General features: G+C 40.0%; 1 protein-coding gene across 3 annotated transcripts in view; it reads right to left on the bottom strand.

The window, feature by feature from the left end:
* Window positions 1–7,153: 7,153 nt before the first annotated feature.
* Window positions 7,154–22,309, bottom strand: part of NDUFAF5 (NADH:ubiquinone oxidoreductase complex assembly factor 5) — a 35,711-nt gene continuing 20,555 nt past the window's right edge. For 2 of the 3 annotated variants that reach the window (XM_025399350.1, XM_025399349.1), the window contains 4 exons: window positions 15,762–15,822; window positions 8,132–8,215; window positions 7,722–7,804; window positions 7,154–7,565 (listed from right to left, as the gene is read on the bottom strand). In XM_025399350.1, the coding sequence (XP_025255135.1) occupies window positions 7,473–7,565; window positions 7,722–7,804; window positions 8,132–8,215; window positions 15,762–15,822 (321 nt within the window). In that variant the 3' untranslated portion in view covers window positions 7,154–7,472. Of the gene's footprint in view, window positions 7,566–7,721; window positions 7,805–8,131; window positions 8,216–10,151; window positions 10,250–15,761; window positions 15,823–22,309 lie in introns of all 3 variants that reach the window. The other variant, XR_003121475.1, reaches the window with a different exon arrangement.

Here is a 22,309-nt window from a genome sequence, read left to right as displayed (position 1 = left end):
TTGGAACCCTGGTTATTGTAGTGTCAATGCTCGAGGAAGCTAAACAGTTAGCTGAAGAGGCAGAATTCATGAACAGGAAACAATGTACAAAGTGCTAATGGAAATGGAACTAACAAAAGTTCAAGATGGCCTGGGACAAAAAAGAAAAATAAACTTGAGCTGGATATGAAGGATGACTGATCTTCCAGTAGAAGGGACCCAGAAGAGTTTGGAGTGCAGCCAGTTCTGCGGGGACAAGGATTCAAGAAAAGGGCTGAGCATGTGTTGGAGACAGTGGGTGGAATCACCGGACTGGTTCTAATATGCTGGCTGGAGTGTACAAGGGTATGGTGGAACGGAGGATATGAAGAAAGGCTGGGAGCTCACAGAAGGTTTCTACTTCCAAAGAAGGCAGCATACTACAATAATTAATTGTACTGTTTCCTTCATATACAAGACTGAAGTCAAAACTGGCTCTGTCACTTATGTGACCTTGGAGAAGTCACAACCTAAGCGTGTTTCCTCAACTGACAAATGGGGACAATAGTACTAATATCTATCTCATAGGGAACTGAGGATGCAATGTGAATTGAGAATGGATATCTAAGGCTTAGCACATTGCCTGGTGAGAGCATAGTACAGGGAGCCTTCGAGAGGGCTTTACCAATCCGTAACAACTGTGTGCAGGTTAAAAGAAGCTTCCTTTGTGGAGAACCATGAGTGTCCAGTTGGCTCCTCAGGAAATTACACGGACAACCTGACTTGGTTAGACTGCAGTACTTTCGTACCTGTTTCTTTACTTGGTCCTCCAGAGTGCTGCCACCTGAAGCCTGAGCATTTCCTGTTCTGCAGCCAGGACTTGTCACCTAGACAAGTAACTGGGAACTTTGTGCAAACGAAGGGACACTTCCCAAATGCTGAATGCTTGGTGCCTGTGAGAAAATGTCATCTTCTATGGAAAATATAGAAGGCTATCCATGCTGGATATATAAGGGTCTGGGGCCCTTCTTTGTGACCCAGAAACTTAAAATGAAAATGCATTCTTTGGCGGGGCACAGTGGCTCACGCCTGTAATCCCAGCACTTTGGGAGGCCGAGGCCTGCAGATCACCTGAGGTCAGGAATTCGAAACCAGCCTGGCCAACGTGGTGAAACGCTGTATCTACTAAAAATACAAAAATAAGCTGGGTGTGGTGGTGCAGGCCTGTAATTCCAGCTACTTGGGAGGCTGAGGCGGGAGAATCACTTGAACCCAGGAGGCGGAGGTTGCAGTGAGCCGAGATGGCACCACTGCACTCCAGCCTGGGCGAGAGAGCCAGACTCCATCTCAAACAACAACAAAATGCATTATTGAGCTGGGCATCGTGGCACATGCCTGTAAGCCTAGCTCCTTGGGAGGCTGAGGCAGAATTGCTTAGGCCCAGGAGTAAAAACAAAAAAAACCCCAGCATTCTCACTCACTTTTTAAAGATTAGGGGACCCAAGGTAAACCATACTGTGCTTCCTGCTTAAGTCTTATCCTCAGGTGAAGTCAAAGTTTACTTTGAAGGGAAAAGAAGTTCCCAAAGGTCAACATAGAGTATGAGAAACTGTAAAGATGGGAGGGCTTCCTGTCCACTTTGCCTTGGGACCCAGGTTCTGGGGTCAAGCTGAAAAGCTCCTCTGAGATCATCCTGTCCAATGGCTCACAACCGTTTCCCACCTCTGACATGAGCTCCCTGTGGCTGTGACTCAACTACGGAGAGAAAGGTGGAAGTGTTGTTTGAAAAAGCCCTTCAGGAACGTGAAAGGCAGGCTTGTATCCTCCTTTGAGACTCACCAATTAGCAAACCTGTAATTTTACAGCTGAAGATGTTGAGGTCAGAGAGATGGAGTCTGCCCCAGCATTAGGAACAAATAGGGCCAGCACTAAACTCAGACCACCTGACTCCCAGCCCCTGACCTTTCTTCGACTTTCATAGTCTTTTACGGCAAAGACTGGCAATTCTTCCTTTGGAATTCTCTCCCCAATCTCCCACTCACAATATGAGCACAAACACTCCTAATAGTACACCTGGTAAGTGCTCCTGATATTGTGCTCAATGCTTTGAGCACAACCTCATGAGAGGCCCTGAGCCAGAACCACCTAGCTAACCCACTCAAATATCTTACCTACAGAAACTGAGATGATCAATGTTTGTGGTTTAAGCAACTGTGTTTATGAGTAATTTGTTACACAGCAATAGATAACTGATATGCTATATACATATTGATATATACATATATCACATATTGATACCACCAGACCTGTTCTCACAGAACTAGCAACGGGCATCCTGGCTGCACACATGAGATTCCTGAATGAAGAGTCTAGACATTGGCTGGGTTACAATGGCCACTTTCAAAGTGCAAGCAATTTACTTTTGCCTGGTTTTAGCAGTGGCTAACAATGCAGGATCAAGTCTGGCTTTAGAGAGCCCTTGCTATTTCCACATCCTTGTACTCATTTGTGAGCCTGGTAACAAGTATGCAGTGTCAACAGTCCATCCTAATGAGCTGTTGCAACTCAACAGCTAGGGCAGAAGAGGACTGGCTGAGGAATCTGTGTGCAGTTGTGTAGCTCACTGAATTCTCATGGTCTTCCCAAATTCTCAGGTTTCATTTGAAAATTAACCCATCGAGGCTTCCAAAAAATTTATCCTAATATTCCCAGGAAATAAAATTTGAGGCCTACTAAACTTAACTTGGGAAGTTAGTTCAATATATCATGGAATCAAATCTCCAGGCAAGAACATTTCAGGTCTGGTGTTCTCTGAGAACAAAAGTAATAGTTTACATTAACTTTACTTAATTGTAAATAAGCAGCCCATGTTTTATACTTAACAGTAACAACCCAGAATACCTTGCCCACCCTAATACACCTCCTGAAGAGAGTATATAATAGCATATCAGTTATCTATTGCTGTGTAACAAATTACTCATAAACACAGTTGCTTAAACCACAAACATTGATCATCTCAGTTTCTGTAGGTAAGATATTTGAGTGGGTTAGCTAGGTGGTTCTGGCTCAGGGCCTCTCATGAGGTTGTGCTCAAAGCATTGGCTGGGACCACAGTCATCTGAAGTTTGACTGGGCCTGGAGAATTGCTTCCAGATGGCTCCTTCACATGGCTTTTGGCTGGAGGCCTCTGCTTCTCACTTCTAGGTCTTCTCCATGGAGTTGAGTGGCCTTACAATACGGCTGCTGGCTTTCCCCAGAGTGAATGATCCAACAGAGTAAGGAGGATGCAATGCCTTTTATTATCTAGTCTCAGAAGCGACATACCATCCATTTGTTGGAAGGGAATCACTAAACTCAGCCTGTACTTAGAGGGATTGAAGTGTCCTGTCTTAAAGAGAAGCATGTCAAAAATTTGTGGATAGGTTTTAAAACCACCACAGATGGCAAAGCATTATTTCCTTATTTGTTAACAATAACTTACCTGTGCTCACTCTACCTTCTAATATTTTCAGATTAATGCTTTTTAAACCAGCATGGTAAAGTATCTGTCATGTATTCAGGTAGAGAATTAAAATATACCAATATCTGAAAAGGCAAGTCTGCTCATGATAAATTTCCTGAAGATTAATTTCACATCATTAACCACAACCCCTCCCCCAAAAAGCTCAAAATATTTCTTAAGCAAGAGAGGCCAATGGTAACTTACAAAGGAACAGAATAATCATAACTGCATTAACTATCTTTCTTTTTGCCAAATATCTACTAATATTCACTTCTTTCCTTCACAGAAGCCAATCCATGGTAAAATACTTTTATTCCATTCCTACTTAAGGAATACATAATCAATATAAAAATTGTACATCTTTTTTTTTTGAGACGAGGGTCTTGCTGTTGCCCAGGCTGGAGTGCAGTGGTGCGACAGCTTGTTGCAGCCTTGACCTCCTGGGCTCAAGCAATACTCCCACCTCAGCCTTCTGAGTAGCTGGGACCACAGTCATGTGCCACCATGCCTGGCTAATTTTTCTTTTATTTGTAGAGACAGGGTTTCATCACGTTGCCCAAGCTGGTCTCAAACTCCTGGGCTCAAGCAATCCTCCCGCTTCAGTTTTCCAAAGTGCTGAGATCACAGGCGTGAGCCACTGCGCCTGGCCAAAAAACTGTACATGTCTTTAATGCGGGTCATACTGTACTGTAATTGTTTCCACCTAGTGGATGAAAATGGTACTAAAAGAGTTTGAAAAATATATAAAACTTCCCTCACAGGTACTTCATGACTTACTTCCGTAATTTCTTACAATCACATCACATACTTGATGTATATAGGTAGCTTATCTCAATAAATCCTACAAATTCTTCCTGTAAAGCAAAAACTCTTTGTTTTATAGATATAAGTTTTCATATTTACTGCCACCTTTGGAATTCTCCAGGCCAACAACCTGGAATATTGCTAAGAACCAGGAAATAAGCCAGTCTCCTGGCAGCCAACAGGTGTCACAGTGTGCACACACTAGAGCCCTGTCAGACGGACAACTATAAAAGCAGAGAACAGTTGGATGCCTGGCACATGAAACTCAATGAAGATCTGTTAAAGGAACCAATAAAGCTCATGCATTTTATTCCAAAGGAGTCTTTCTCTCAGAACCTAGTTCCTCTTCCCTACCTTAATACACAAGTCCTAGAAATCTTTCAGTATGAATTCTAATCTTATAGTAAAACAGAAGAAATGACTCAAGAAAGTTCATTTTGGTCAAGGTGTTGAAATTGACAACTGACAGCAAATAAGAAAAGTGCTGGAAAATACACAAAACCAACCACAGCATTCTTGGGGCTAGTCTGGGAACAAGCAATACAGTACAATTTGAGTTTATGATAATAACTGTGGGGTTATCAAGAAATGATTATTGGTCGGGCATGGTGGCTCACGCCTGTAATCCCAGCACTTTGGGAGGCCGAGGTGGGCGGATCACAAGGTCAAGAGATCGAGACCATGCTGGCCAACATGGTGAAACCCCGTCTCTACTAAAAATACAAAAATTAGCTGGCGTGGTGGCGCGCACCTGTAATCCCAGCTACTTGGGAAGCTGAGGCAGCAGAATCACTTGAACCCGGCAGACATAGAGGTTGTAGTGAGCCAAGATCATGCCACTGTACTCCAGTCTGGAAACAGAGTGAGACTCCATCTCAAAAAAAAAAAAAAAAAAAAAAAAAAGAAATTATCATATACCATTTAAGAATGTAACATATTTTTGAAAAATTTTTAATAAAGACTTTTTAAGTTTCATTGCTTAAAAGGATGGGCTCTTAATCATTTGGAAAATGTGGTTATTCAGAACAATCAGTTTCCTGAGGGCTCGGAACAATAAAAGCTTAATAGCATACTTTGAGCAGATTTCAACTAAAAAAATAATTTCACTAGTGTTATACACACTAAAATAAATGTTTTCAGTATAGTCACTCACATTAAACAGTAAGGGTCCTCAATTAGCTGTGTTTTCTTTCCTTAATTTTTTTAAACAAATGAAGTTTTTTATGGGATAGCCAGGGTAGAGTAATCCTTAGCTCCACCCCACCATCCACATATAACACCGTTGACATTAAATAAGCAAAAGTAATATTCTTGCTTGGAAAATTCAAAATTTACAGGAAGTTTAAAAAGTGAAATGTACAAGTCTCCCTCCTAGTTTCTATACCCCCGACAGACATTCAAACACAACGACACAGACACACCCGGTCCCTCAGTCTCCTTCCTCAGCAACAGCCACTTAACGCTTTGAGATGTGTTCTTCAAAAACAAGTATTAATGCACATAAACACATGTCCTTTTGGAAATACAGAGTCCCAGAATTTACCCATTCCTCCATCATCAGTTTGCACTTTAAAACAGGGTTTCTGGTGGATTTTTCTTAAGATGAGGTCTCCTCTTTTGCACAGGCTGGAGTGCCATGGCACAGATAGCTCACTGCAGCCTTGAACTCCTAGGCTCAAGTGATCCTCCTGCCTCAGTTTCCCAAGCAGTTGGGACTACAGGCATGCACCATTGCACCTGGCTAGCACAGAATGTTTTGTTTTTTGTTGTTGTTCTCTGTCTTCAAATTCTGAAAATTAAGCAAAAAAAAAAAAAAAAACAAAAAACCAAACACCAAATTCTACTCACAGGTTTACTTTGTGTTAAAATAAAACAAAAAAGCTACCAAGCGTATCCCAGTTTCAAATATCAATGATTTTTCCAACTGAAGAGAGTAATTTCTTTTTCTCCTACAAATCTTGGTTTTTAACTATAACTTAATCTTTCAAAGGGCAAGTCTGTCATATAATATTAGTTCAAAATTTAACTGAATATCTACTATGAACAAAGCACCATGTGCTATGTACAGGCTAAGACACAGCCCCGACACATGGAGAGCTTGCTGCTAATACCATAAAGGAGGGAAGGCAGGCAGAAGAGAGAGAGACTGAGAGGAGACAGAAGGAAATGCTATCATAGATCACTGAAGGCTGAAGATGAGGCTGGGGCAGCAACCAGGTTAAATGGAAAAGACAGCAAACAGCTAATTGGAAACAACACACCTAGCGCTCACTCCTGCTTGCTTCTCAGCCTTCTCCCTGCTTCCTGTACATTCTTCCCACCTATCTTAAGCTGTCTGAGCTTGATTATCTCCACATGATTTTGAACCCTCCTCGACAACAACAGGACTGTGAACTTAGATTAAGACAATAGTGCTTAAGCCCAGAAAATACAAAGGAAAGCCTAACAATAAACTGATGACTGTGCAGAGACTTTTACATGTGATTCTGCTTCTGTAATTCTTTAAAATGTTTTCTTCTTCCCTAAGGTAGGGTGGGGTGTAAAACCATGGTGGTCCCACCCACACCATGGAGGTAAAAAAGAAATAAGGTTAAATTCAGATGCTTTAAAAAGAGCTGAGGAGGGATTTAATAAAGATACATGCTCTTCTAAATTCTAAAACCACATAACTCTGGAGAAGGTGCATATTCATCTGTTCCTCTTCAAGGCAAAGAAAACAGTATGACAAATACAACTTTGGCTTAAGTACCCTACAATAGTGATTATAAAAAGTCTATGTTTTTCAATCTAAATGAGCCAGAACTCTAAAGAACCGACCAACTTGTTCCTCCTCTCATCTCCATGGCTGTGGTCCTTTCGCAGAAGTAACAAAAGATCAAAGCAGGAGAAAAAGGTACAAAAGGTCAGCATGAGTAATATTTTCCCAGGCATTTACATATGTGAACATTATTTGCAAATATTTTAGGGAAATATTTTCTTTGCTTTTAGGCTCAATCTGCAAAGACACTCAGCAGTATCCTTATGAAAACAGAAACAATATGAAACTGAAAAGGTTACTATAGATGTGATATCAGGTTTTCCTAATTATATGAAAAGTCTATTACTAAATAGCTTAGAGTGCTTCTTGCTTCAAAATGTAATAATTTTAGATGTGAAAACTATCCATTTCTGATGAAAATTCTGGACAACATTGACATTGAATAAATATTTATTGTGATTTTTTCCCCTGTGGCATAAGGTTGTTTATTTTTCCTAGTTCTCCAAATGACACAGTTGCAGAACCTCTTTCAGCTGGTCTTGCCTGAAAATAATAAAGATTAAAGACATCAGAAATAGATAATACACAGTCCCAATTAAAGCCATTAATGCTGTCTTATATTACCCCTTCCCCCCAGTTAGTAAACAATAATCTGAACATGAACCCACTAAGAAAAGTGATCCACCTTAATAATGTTACCTGTGACTCATGATATTTCCATCCTATCATGTAATAGATCTGATATGTGGCAGGTACTGAACCATCCTCATTTCTGTACATTTCTAAAAAGACAATAATGGTTAAAGTCTGAAAAAATGCAAGTAGGAAAAAATTTCTCCTCAATAAAGGTCATGTTCTTCAAAAAGAAATGGGTATAGGATATTCGTAAGATTCTGAGAACAACTTACATGAAAAATTATTAATACTGAGGGTAAGGAAATCGTAAAGGCTGTCTGGAAAAAGCCACAGGATCTGTGTTTTGAGAGGAAGGACATGAAGTCTGAGGGAGCCTTAATGGGAATGGAAAATACATTGGCAATGTGAAAGGAATCAACATGATACAGCCCAAGTGCCATGGTGAGGCAGGTGAAAGAGTGGTCATCCCTTACCTCTGTACACGGCTGCAGCTGCCAGCATTGTGTCTCGATGCAGCAGGGCTTTTCTATTCCAAGAACAGTTACTCTCACCCATACCTAAAAATACACTACAGGTAGTTTGAGATAATACAGCAAATGCCCTGAACAGCTCAACACCACAGACTTAATCCCATCTCATCTACCTGTCCTCATTCTCTAAGGGTCATGTAAACCTAAATCTCATTTCACTTTCAGATTATAGCTAGGCTTCTTAGTGACTCCAAAGCGAAACTACGTGAAACTTTTTGAATATTAAGACAGGCAAGTGACATTTCAGGAGGCAGCCCCACAATGCTTTACTTGCCAGCAATGGTGTAAAGTAAGCCCGCTGGGCAAAACCCAGGTGACTGCCACCCCAGGTGAGTTGTCAGTAGTTGGTGAGAACTTTACCAAGCATGTCATATCTCATGCTCCTTTCAGCTGCTCTTTGGAGGAAGACAGGTCAGTGCCACAATGCCTCACTCCTAAGCCATAATGTAAGTATGATTGTGAAACTTGGAAGATGGCTTTGAAACTCATTAGATAGTTACCAAAGCTACTATGTGTTCTCAGATTTACAATATTTTACTAATTTTTACTAATCTCACATTAGGAAATAATTATGTGCATTCTTTTAGAGGCACTTCTCTTAATGTTTTAAAATTTTTAGACTTCTTTCCTTCAAGTTGATGGTGAAAAACTAGGTTAAGCATTATTCTATTGTTCATTTAAGATTAATGTTGTATATTTGATTTTTCTTTATACAAATACTTAAATTTACTCTGAGCACATTTTAAGCCATTCTACAAAATTAAAAGAATTTCAGAAATAAAAATCCTTCATGTGTTCTCTATATTAAACTTTACTACATGATCAAATGTTATCTTAGTTTTGTTTTTCTACTTTCACTAATCATGAAATGAATAAACTTACCAATATCAGTATTCTTTCAGTTTAAAAATAGTAACCTACCACATTTTCAATAGTCTTATTAAAAACAATCAACAAATTAGCTGCACCTAAACCTTTTTCTTCTCTTCAATCTCAAACGATTTCTACTATTCCCTAAAATAATGAATCCCTGCTACTAAAATCCTCTAAGTGCAACAGCCCCAATTCATGAAGAATGACAGACACAAACTAGTAGGTTAATTATCATCAAAAAAAAAGGTGGACCATATTCTTGGTGTTGTGAAGCAGCTGGATGACCTCGTGACAATCATCCGTGGTCTTCAAAGCCATCAGACTAGATGCTCCTTAAAGGCTTCTAGTGCTCGAATTTTAACCATATCAAGCGACCAGAGGTAAACTGGGTCTCACATTGGAAGAGTCTGTTGCTCAGGTATGGTGCTTTCATTTTTGCTCAACTTCTTGCTGCTATGGCTTAATTATGCATTAGTTACAGACAATACCAGTAGAAAAGATAAACATGTGATGCACTATAAATTCTAAAATGCCTTCTAAACAATTAGTAGTAGGATATACTAATTAAGATTAGTAGGTATAACACTCTCTGAAGGTCTGACCTACATCAGCCATACAGAAATTCAAGAGCACTACTGCAGAGCACAGGGTGTAACTGTGCAGCACTCCAACCTTCCCTCACGAGCCACTCACACTGCCACACTGAACCTCCCTTCTTGCAGAAGCAGTGTGAGGTGGTGGAAAGAGTGGACTTTGGGATCACACTCCCAGTTTTAACTCTTACATAACCGGGGGCAAAGTCATTCAACCTCTATCGAATTCCAGTTTTGCCATCTATAAAAGAATAACACCTCCTAATGCATCATGGGGGACCTCTACTGAAGACCACCCAGGGAAAAACTGAAACTTTGGGACTTCCAACTCGCCCTGGGCTTTGAGATAACAGAAAAATCTGGCTAGCAGGTTAACTGTTTAAGACTCTCACAGTGTTTTTAAGGTGAAGTTCAACTGCTTATTAAAAATAAACCTAATTTATTATGGTTTACTAAAAACAATACTGAGTATTGTTTAAAAAAATAACTGAACTTACCTTAAGACCACTGTGAAAGCCTTGAAAATGTCTCATGCATTCATCAGCTGATATGCAGCTTGTTTTGTAAAATTAGGTCAACATTCTGGACTTTTCTTCTGTGAATTAATAATAGCAGCTTCAATGAGACACACCACAACCATTAAGAAAAAATGTATACCATAAATGTAAAATACCAGAAACAAATTTGGAAGTAACATGATCTTCCAGTCAGCAGAAGAGCACACCTGAAAGTCTCCCACGGTCTCCCTGCCTCCATCACCCCCTGACTATGCTTCTTCCCATCTCTTCTGCCTCTGACTTTTTCTGTGGGAGAATGGCTAAGATTTCAGCATACAAATCAGGCTGCTCAACTAGGTTTAAATCATGGCTCTACCACTCACTAATTATTATCATCTGGAACAAGTTACTTTACTTCTGTCTGTGCCTGGGTTTCCTCATACATTTAACAAAAAAACAAACAGATTAACCATGTTAGCTCTAGTCTTTCCTTCCTCATAAACTATGCCTCATAAACAATGCTGGAAGGTGAGCTTTCTAACACACACAAATCTGTCTCATTTTCTCTACTCTATGCAAAATTCTTCCAAGACATTACAATGCTAATCTGAAAAAAATGTAGAAACCTCTGATCCTGTATCATCTCCCATCATCTCGCCGTTCTACATACTCAAGGAATACTGGATTATGGTACCATTCCTTAATCAGGAGAGTGAAGGATGTGCATATCCTATTCTACCTCCATGTGGATGCAATGTTAGCTCTCTTAAACCTCAACCCACCTTTCATTCTCCAGGCAAACTCATTTTTGCTTAGGTGCTGCCTCTTTTGCAAAAGCATTCCTGACTCCCTAAGCAGATTTAGGGCCTTTTCCTCCTGTGTTTCTCCTTGTATTATAAATGATTTCATTTTCAGTTGAATGTATGAGTCTGTCTCTATCTTTGTGTGTTTCTTCTTCCCTACTACAATATAAGCTCCCTGAGATCAGGAACTATGTATTTCCACTGTTGGCTCAGCGGTTGGCACATGGGTAGATGCTCAATAAACGGTAAGCGAAGATATATAAAACCAACCTGTTAATGATTGTATCCATTTTATTAAATATCATTTTATAAGTTTAAATAATTCCTCTTAATATTCCTATGGATAAGATGTATCAAAAACTAAGAAATCTGATTTCTGTAACAGATGTTACAGTTAAAAAAAAAGAGAAGCACTAGGAAAGCATCTGAAAGTATTAGGCCATAGTTCCTGAAAATATATGGTCTATTTAAAACCTTTAGGAGACTCACACCTGTAGTCCCAGCACTTTGGGAGGCCAAGATGGGTGGATCACCTGAGGTCAGGTGTTCGAGACCAGCCTGGCCAACATGGTGAAACCCAGTCTCTACTAAAAATACAAAAATTAGCCAGGCATGGTGGCACATGCCTGTAATACCAGCTACTTGGGAGGCTGAAGCAGGAGAATTACTTGAACCCAGGAGGCAGAGGTTGCAGTGAGCCAAGATCGTGCCGCTGTACTCTAGCCTAGGTGACAGAGTGAGACTCCATCTGAAAAACAAATGAAACCTTTAGGAAAAGAGGGGGTTATCAATTTGGAAGGAGCACAAGGTGACCTTCTGAGAGACTGAAAATGTTCAATATTTTGGTCAGGATGGTGGTTAAAACACAAGCAGCTGTACCTTTAAGATTAATACATTTCGCTGAATATACATGTTAATCTGAATTTAAAGAACCACATACATATCAAATATGCAGTATAGGACTCTGAATTCAAATTGTAACTACAGATTCAGTGTGACCATGGACAAGATACTGAACTTCTTGATGCCTCAATTTTCTCACAGGTAAAATTAGGGTATTAGAAAAACCTCAGAGAATTGCACTGAGCACAGAGTTAAGTGCTGTATATACGTTGAAATCAGTGGGAAGTAACCTTTTCCAACGGATAGGTCTAATTTCTAGTATTTTTCTCTTTTCTTTCTTGAAATGAACACAGATTCTATAGCAGAACAAAAATAAATGCTGTATTTGAATAATATTTTTATCATTAGAGCCCAAGTGATAAATCATCAGCCCACCATCATCTCTCAAGCCTTTGGATAAAGTGGCTCCTTGATTACATCAGGTAAGTCCTTGGGGTAGTGCTGGGGAAGGGGTGTGTGTGGCTTATTACTGATCCTCTGTCATCTTGGCCACGCATGCTATTGGCTGCCAATCTCTCTATTAATGAATGAAAACTGATGACAATGGTAAGATTTCAGTTACACATCTTTCTGTTTGCAGAGTGACAGAAGCTCCACACTCAGAGGAGGCTGCATGATAGGTAAAATGAACCTTGTTACGGAAGGGCAACTACAAGAAGGAACAGGGTCAGTTCAGACAGTGCCAGGGCAGAGTCAAAAAGCATGAGTTTGGCAGCTAATTCTGCCACTTGACAGGCAACTGTTCTCTTTGGCCCTAATTCTTCTCACTCGTAACTTAAGGAAGCAAGTACAACAAAGCTCACAAAAGACTATAAATCTGTAAGTAAAGACTAGATACTTATTTGTATAATCCTCTTTCTTTAAATCATCTTACAATTTTTCAGGATCCAGATAAAGTCTCCCCTAGGTAAGTATAGTTCTGGATTCACAGAATATACCTTTAACCTCTCTAGCTTCCCCCATTCATCGAAACTATTTTTGATGTTAGTCTGTATATATAAAATAACCACCTCACAAATTCCCACAAAGGAGGCAAGCTGAAGCTCTCTTTTGAGGAAACTGCTTCTCTAGCATCCCTTTCAAGTAATTGAGTTTATTTTTGCATATCTAACCTCTTTCAGAGTTTGGTCTGTGTCCTTCTTACTCCTTGAAGCCTCTTCCAGGCCATTACTTCTCTACCCCATTAAACACATTCATCCTGCTGAGGCCCCACACCATAAGGCTGTAATCTTCTCCTGACTCCTGCTTGCTGTCTGACATCAGGTTAGTCACTCCCCTCATTCATTGAAAGGTTTGGCACTTGGCTCAGTTTTCCTCTACACTCCCAGTACTGCCACCATCCTGGGTGACTTCATGTTAATAATCAACAAGTTAAGATATTAAAATCTCATCTCTAATCAACCACTCCATTACGCCACCTCTGCCTTGATACTTGAGACATGTCCCAAACCAAGTTATCACTTGTAACTGCTTTACTTCCAAAATCATCAAACATCTCATTTTCTGACCATATCCTCCTGTCCCTCCAGTGTGTTCAGGAACTCCAACCATGACCATTCCCTGACCGCCTTGGAATCACCTGTGCACAGTTCTTCTTCTTCCTCCCAATTTATCAGCTCACTCTTTTTTGTTCCCACTTCCTTTTTCTTCCAGCTAAGATTCTTTAACCTATTATTTCAATTATATTCCTAGAATTATCTTTTACCTTTGTCTCTTTGTCATTTTTAACTAGCAAACCCCCAACCCAAACTAATTCAACTACCTGATTTTTGTGCCTCGTCCTGAGCTACCACCTACTGTTGATGGTCAGTTCACCTTCTCATTCCCTATAATGACTATTTCAAATGGTTCCGTTCACTTCTCAAAACTCTCTTTCATTCTTAGCATATATTACTTCCTGTTTGACCAAAAAAAAAAAAAAAAAAAAAAGAAAGATCCACAAGATGGGAACTTCTTGCTTTCAAACATAAACACCTACACGTCCTTTGGTGCTATCTGTTCTCCCTTCCTGCTATAACTCTGCCTCTCCCCTTAGCAAGGTCAACCCCTCCACTGGCCCTTGTATTGCACCCTTCCCACCTTCTCAGACACCTGTCATCATCAATTATCTTTTCCCTCTCTTCTAGAGTCACCTCTTCTACGAAAGCACTTAGATTCTTCTAGTCAGCAGTTAAATTCAAGTTTTAGAAAAAAAAAAAAAAACAAAACTCATCCCAACTCCTATTCCCCTCCTCTCTTCTGACACCTGTAACCTTCCATCCTTCACCTCTTCTTCACCACTAGACTTCTTGAAAGAACAGCACACATTTGCTGTCTCCAGTTCCTCATTTTCCACTTATTCCTCAACCTACTCCCCTTCTACTCTCCTGGCTCCAACAAAAGAGCTCTCACCAGGGACACCAATAACCTTCTTGTTTCTAAATCTAGTGAACTTCCTTTTCAGTTCATAGTTTGCTTTTAATGCTACTAAGTGCTCCCTTTGTTTTGAAACACTCTTTCTTTCCTTTGGTTCAGGCAATTCTACACTTTTCTGGTGTTTTTCCGGAACACCTTGCTGGCTACTCCTTCTCAAGTCTCCTTGTAGGCTCAGACGTAGTCTACCCACCTGCTAAAGGCTCAGTATCAAGCCACTTTCTCTGCTCACTCCATGTTCTTATCCTAGGCAAATGCTTTGAATGTCACCTATTCACAACTGACTCCCAACTTTTTAACCAAGCCAGTAGCTTCCTCTGAGCTACCTACCCACATACTCAACTGCCTACTTGACATAACCTCTTAGGTATTTCAAAAGCACTTCGAACCCAATGTATCCAAATGTAAACTCAAGGGCTGTACCTGCCCACACCTGCTATTCTATTGTTTCCTCTATCAGTGAAGAACAACATCTCTCTCTCTGTGAGCTAAAACTCAGCAATTATGCTTCAAATGTCTTTCTCCTTCATCTGCCCACATCCAATCCACCAGCAGGAACTGCAAAATTTACCTCCTAAACATCTCTGGGATGCATCTGCTTCTCTTCATCTCCATTGCCACCACCTTAGTACAAACCACCATCATCACACAAGCTTTACTGATACTAATCTCACTACTAGTTTATCTGCCAATCTACTCCTTTCAAAATCCAAGTCTGATACTGTTATCTCTCTAAGATGCCTCAAGGGGCGTTTTAAGATAAGGGCAAACAATTTTAACAAGGCCTATAAAGTACTTCTGCATTTGATCTGTGACTCCCATTGACCCACCAAGGTCATCACTTAACTCTCTCCTTCTTACTCCCTGTACACCAGCCAAAATGCCCTTCTTTCAGTTCTTGCTATGTTCATTTTCACAGGAGGGCCTTTGCATATGCTGTTCTCCTTGCCTCGGACTCACTTGCTTACTCTGTCTACCCAGTTACTTCATCTCCATTTTTTTTAGAGCACAGTCAATTGCTACTTCCTCAGATAGGACTTCTTTGTCTCCCAGATTGGGACATTTCCCCCCGACAAAACCCTACTTCTAAACCAACCCACTACCTTCCTTCTTGAGCCTATATCTCAGCTGCCAACTGTGGCTGAAGGAAGTCACCAATGTGTTCTATCATCCTCAAGTGCACTTGAAAAAAAAGTCCTGCCATCTTTTGACAAACAGCCGTGGCACTATATGCCTCTACTTCATAGCACTGACCACAATTCTAATTTAACACTTATCTTTTTGACAGCTGCCTGGTGCCTGCCTCCTCCATTTTATATCAGAAGTTCCATGAAGACAGTCTGCTTTCTCCTCAACAATGGATCCCTAGTGCATTGTCCAGTGCCTGCCAAAGAGCTGGCTCTCAAAATGTCTCTCTCAAATGGAGTCTAAAAATTCTTTTTTTTGGCCTACCTTTCCCCATGGAGTCTAAACATTCTTTCAAGTGCCTTACCTTGTAAATCTTCCATCAATTCAAACATTCCAGGATAGTTAACTTGAATTTCATCAGTGTCCTATTTAAAAAGAAAAAGAAATATTCATTTGACATTCATGATACAAAATTCCAGATTTAAAAAGAGGCCACAGAGATTACCCAGACCAATCTCCCATGCTAAGTAAAAAATCTTTACAATATTCTTCATAGATGTCATCTGGCTTATGCTTGATTTATGAAGGTCTCTAATTGCTGATTAAATATCCTCCATTGTGAGAGAAATCATTCTAACACTCCATCATTGGTTCTAGTTCTCTCCTTGGGAACCACACAGAATAAAAGTATTCTGTACCCTACAAACCATCACCCTCTTCTCCAAGTCTTTGAAAACCTTCAGGACACAAAAATCTGTAGCCTCCCGAGTAGCTGGGACTACAGATCTGTAGATCCTTACATGTTCTGACTACATGTCCCTGGACAGTGTCAATATCAATCTTTCTTAAAATGGGGCATCTAGAATCAAAATATTTCATTCTACATCTAGTAATGCAGCCAACAGGCTTGTTTAGGAAATGAGCACATTGCTGATACATGCGGAGTTTGTTTCTCAAATGAACAATTGGGTAATGACTTCCTCTTCTTTTTGAAGCCTGATACAGGACTTCACTGTTCGTACAGTGGCAGAGACCACTGACGCTCTCCAAATACCCAGGTGCTCCGTGACACTTCCTAATCTCAAACACGTATTTCTTTTGGCCAAAGAAAGGAGAGGCAAGACAGTTAAGAGCTAGAGCCTTTTCCAGGCCATCTCTTTTGCTGTGGCCTTATAGAACACAGGGCCAGATGGCACAGCTACAAGACAGAGATGGGCTGTCCACCGGCATGCAGTTGTGATGTGATAAAATTTTATTGTGTTAGGCACTAAAAGTAGGAGTTCGTTCTTATTGGAAAGTAGCCTAAAATAAATCTTTTTTTTTTTTTTTTTAAGACAGATTCTTGCTGTGTTGCCCAGGCTGGAGTGCAGTGGCACGATCTCCGCTCACTGTAGCCTCTGCCTCCTGGGCCCATGCGACTCTTGTGCCTCAGCCTCCCCAGTAGCTGGGATTACAGACACACACCATCACATCTGGCTAATTTTTGTATTTTTTTTGGACGGAGTCTCGCTCTGCCGCCCAGGCTGGAATGCAGTGGTGCAATCTCCGCTCACTGCAAGCTCCGCCTCCTGGGTTCACGCCATTCTCCTGCCGCAGCCTCCCAAGTAGCTGGGACTACAGGCGCCCGCCACCATACCTGGCTAATAATTTTTTTGTATTTTTAGCAGAGATGGGCTTTCACTGTCTTAGCCAGGCTGGTCTCGATCTCCTAAGCGCGTGATCCACCTGCCTTGGCCTCCCGAAGTGCTGGGACTCCAAGCCTGGGCTACGGCACCTGGCCGGAAACTAGCCTAAAATAAATCATTAATAGAGGACTGGTTAAACAAATTCAAGAACATGTATTCTATAAAATACTGTACAGTTCTCAAAAAATAAGGTAGACACGTCTGTAGGAAAAAATCTCCGAGATATGTTATTGACCGGAAAAAAAAAAAAAAGCAAAAGAAGGCATGTAGTATTATATAAGTGGATTTAAATGATGTAAGTGTACTCTATGGGTCTATGAAAAAAATTGATCTGAAAGGATGTCTAAGACACAGCTAACAAATCTTTGGGGAAAGGGACCAGGGTTTGAGAAGTCAGGAGGAGGGCCAGGCACGATGGCTTATGACTGTAATCCCAGCACTTTGCGAGGCTGAAGTAGGAAGATGACAAGGTCAGGAGATCAAGACCATCCCGGCTAACATGGTGAAACCCCATTTCTACTAAAAATACAAAAAATTAGCCAGGCGTGGTGGCACGCACCTGGAGTTCCAGCTACTCGTGAGGCTGAGGCAGGAGAATCACTTGAACCCGGGAGGCAGAGGTTGCAGTGAGCCAAGATCACACCACTGCACTCCAGTCTGGATGAAAGAGTGAGACTGTCTCAAAAAAAAAAAAAAAAAAAAAAAATTAGCTGGGTGTGATGGCACACACCTCTGGTCCCAGCTGTTTGGGAGGCAGAGGCATGAGAATCCCTTGAACCTGGGAGGTGGAGGCTGCAGTAAGCAGAGACCTCACTACTGCACTCTAGCCTGGGCAACACAGGGAGAAGTGAGGAGAAGAAGACTTCATTTCACTTTACACCTTATTGTGTATCATTCTCTCCATATATTCATTTTTATTCTTCTTTTAAAAAAACATATACACATATCAGGTTGTGTATGCTTTTTAATGAGACCTCTGGGTAGTGAGACCATGAACATTCATCATCCATATACTTTTCTATATTAACAAGCTATTTTTAAGAGGAGATCCTAAGATTAAAAACAAAATTCCTTCCAGGCTGTTATGTGGCCATTAAGCAATATCCTTTGAAAATAATTCTTCGATGAAACCAACTAAAAGCACTATCTCCACCTCAATCAAAAGAATGCCACAACAGCTTTGTTGAAGGCCTTATTTAAATTAAAGGCGACCATATCTGCACCATTCTTTTTTTCTTTTTGAGACAGAGTCTCACTTTGTTGCCCAGTGCAAGGCTAATTTTTTTGTATTTTTAGTAGAGACGGGGTTTCACTGTGTTAGCCAAGATGGTCTCAAATCTCCTGACCTCCCGATCTGCCTGCCTCGGCCTCCCAAAGTGTTAGGATTACAGGCGTGAGCCATGGTGCCAGGCCTTGCACCATTCTCTTAAAGTACTACCCTGGTAGTTCAATTCTAAAAAGGAAATCAGCTTTACTTAGAATGCCGATTCTCTGAAAATAATTCATTAAGATGAAAACACAATATTAAGATGTAAATACAACTATGATACTAATTTGACTCGATTTCACTTTAAAAATAAAAATCCATTGTAGCATGAAAGTAATATATCTAACATATGCAACATAAACCTGTATAGCTGATTATACAAAAGCTTTTTTGGATGGGAATTTTTAGAAAATGAATTAGAACACATATTATTATTTTTTTTTTTTTGGAGACAGAATCTTGCTCTGTCACCCAGGCTAGAGTACAGTGATGAGATCATGGCTCACTGCAGCCTCAACATCCCAGGCTCAATCCTTCCACCTCAGCCTTCCAAGTAGCTGGGACTAGACAGGCCCAGCTAATTTATAAATTTTTTTTTTGTAAAGATGGGGTCTCCCTATGTTGCCCAGGCTGGTCTTGAAATCCTAGGCTGAAGTGATTCTCCCACCTAGGCCTCCCAAAGTGCTGGGATTACAGGAGCGAACAACGGTGCCTGGCCAGGACACAATATTAATACAGCACTTCAGAAACAAAACCATATACATGCCTCAAAGGATAAATGTAATGATTCAAGAACACATTCTTATAACTTTCTTATTAAATCAGCAACTCTCTAATTGTATAAAGAAGATTGTACACCAATATTTTTATATTAAAGTATGAGTCATTAGGCTTATTTTTAGAGAATATGGATAGTATTTTGAATTAGATTTCCCAATTAATAGAAATGTAGGCTTTTAAACACTTTAATATCAGGTTAAACATTTTTAGTAGAAATCTTTCTAAAACTCATTCTTTATAACCATAGAAAACCATGTGTAGTTCACATAATTTAACTTTCTTCTGGTGATCAGCAGAAATCCCATTTTTTCCTAATGGGCAATAATTTTTGAGTCCTGTAATATTGCTGACTAACCTGTATGACCTCATATAAATTTTTTAACATCACCTCATAACAATGTGCACCACACCCCTCCACACCATCCCAGCCCTACACCCCTCTATACTTTTTAGAGGCTTTACATTCCCAGAGATTCTTTTTTCATCTCAATAACAGGTTGGAGACACAGCAATACAGAAGACGATTCTCAAGAGGACAGACTGTAAAGGAAATTTTTCCCATATTATAAGTAAAATAAATGTTATCGAAAAGGTTTTAAATCACTGGTTCCTAATCTATTTTTAGTTATATGAGGTCTCTCAAGATCTGATGAAAACCATGGGTACTTTCCTCCATTTATGAACACCACCACCACAAATTTTGTGTACAACATCCCAGTGTTATTGAACCGTCTAAAGTTTACCAACAGCCCTGCTATAAACCCAAAAACACCAGGCAGGGATTTCTGTTTTGTTCACTGCTGTATTTGAAGTACCTAGGATAGTGCCTGACACATAGAAGGTACTCAGTAAATGTTTGCTTCAAGACTGAATACATAAATGAATTTGTATAGAAGGATATTCACTGTAGCACTGCTACTACTGGCAAAAAACTCAGAACAAACCTAAAGGTCATTCACAGGGAAATAGTTAAGTAAAACTGTGGTACATTCATACTAGGAAATAATATGTGGAAATTAAGAAGTGCAAATATATCCACACCAATTTAGAAAACTCTTATATTAACAATGTATTAAAAATACATATACTGTTAAGAATTTAAAGTTTCAGAAATGCATGAATACATATGAGTCTATATATAGTAAAGTAGTTCTTGTTTAAAAACAAAAAAAAGTCTGGAAGGTTACACACTAAACTGATAATAGTAGCTACATCTAGGACAGCAGTTCTCCAGGTTTGGTTTGGAGAGTCCTGGGGTCCCTAGGACTTTTTTTGGGGTCCACGAAGTCAAAATTATTTTCATATAATACTTAGATATTTGGCTTTTTACCTCTTATTCTACAATGGGTTATTGTAGAGGCAACATGACATGACACGTGGTATATCAAGAGACTTGAATGCGGAAGCAGACGTGAGAATCTAGCTCTCTTACTAAGGTACACATTAACTGGCAAAAATGTGAAGCAATGCCATTCTTCTCTTTCAATTATTTTTGTTTTAGAAAATATGGCCGGGCACAGTGGCTCATGCCTCTAATCCCAGCACTTTGGGATTTGAGGTGGGCGGATCACTTGAGGTCAGGAGTTCAAGACCAGACTGGCCAACATGGTGAAACCCCATCTCTACTAAAAATACAAAAATTAACGGGGCGTGGTGGCACGTGCCTGTAATCCCAGCTGCTCGGGAAGCTGAGGCAGTGCAATCACTTGAACCTGGGAGGCAGAGGTTGTGGTGAGCCGAGATCCCGCCACTGCACTCCAGCCTGGGTGGCAGAGTGAAACTGTCTCCAAAAAAAAAAGAAAAGAAAGAAAATATAGTTATTTTTTATTAAAAAGGGTCATTTATGTTAACAAGTAATAGGTATATTATTGTTGGCTTTAAATGAATACTAAAACAAATTCAGTTTTAATGTCTAATATATTTAATACTGACAGATGTTAACTCACTATACAAAAGCCCTTTAAGTTTCTTAGTAATTTTTCAGTGTGTAGTGGGGTCCTGAGACCAAAATTTTGAGAACTCTCTCAAGAGAGAGCTGAGCATTTTTAGGATTAAGGGGGAATGATAAGACTTTCACTTTATCTGTATAGCTTAATAGTTACAACCAAAATATATTTGTTACTTATACAATTGCAAATATAAATACAATGATCCTTCAACGTACAATTGCCTGTATTAACAGTGTTTATTTTCATTACAAAGTAGAGCACTCATATGAAGCAGTTTTCCGATTTCTAGCCACGCAACCTCTCAGAATGCAGTTTCTATGGACTCAGGCCGCTTAAAAGTTAACAAAAGGTCAATCCTAGACACAGGTGTGAAGCCTTTGGGGTTCTCTTCGGTTCCCAGCCTAGTCCTCCAGCCTGTTAATTCTTCCCGTCCCTGGAGGCTCCTTTCCAACATCAGGGGCCCTACTTGTCCATGCCCCTTGCTTTCTATCAAAACAAGCAAGGATATGACACAATCTATTTTTGGTTGGTTGATTTCATGAATATACCCACACAAAATCATGCCAAACAGCTATTTTAGTGTTTAAGCTTATCATCTCTAATTATGTAGCGAGATGCTTTCTTCATCAAGAAGTTCGTTCCTATTTCCACTATCAGGTTTAGGGATGTTTCTAGGCCTGAGGGGTTTGGAAATCCATAGTAAGTCCATTGGACTGATCGCTGAAGAGAGTAATGACATCCTTTAGAAAGACTGTTAGTGCACAAAAAACCCTTAAAAAAAAATCAATGAATACAGGAGCTGATTTTTTGAAAAGATCAACAAAATTGATAGACTGCTAGCAAGACTAATAAAGAAGAAAAGAGAGAAGAATCAAATAGATGCAATAAAAAATGACAAAAGGGATATCACCACCGACCCCACAGAAATACAAATGACCATCAGAGAATACTATAAACACTTCTACGCAAATAAACTAGAAAATCTAGAAGAAATGGATAAATTCCTGGACACATACTCTCTCCCAAGACTAAACCAGGAAGAAGTTGAATCCCTGAACAGACCAATAACAGACTCTGAAATTGAGGCAATAATTAATAGCCCACCAATCAAAAAAGTCGAGGACCAGATGGGTTCACAGCTGAATTCTACCACATGTACAAGGAGGAGCTGGTACCATTCCTTCTGAAACTATTCCAATCATAGAAAAAGAGGGAATCCTCCCTAACTCAT

Source organism: Theropithecus gelada, chromosome 10 (assembly GCF_003255815.1).
Source record: "Theropithecus gelada isolate Dixy chromosome 10, Tgel_1.0, whole genome shotgun sequence".
In the NCBI taxonomy this organism is placed as follows: domain Eukaryota; kingdom Metazoa; phylum Chordata; class Mammalia; order Primates; family Cercopithecidae; genus Theropithecus; species Theropithecus gelada.
The sequence above is the reverse complement of the archived record's forward strand: the minus strand, read 5'-3'. Positions and strand labels throughout refer to the sequence as shown.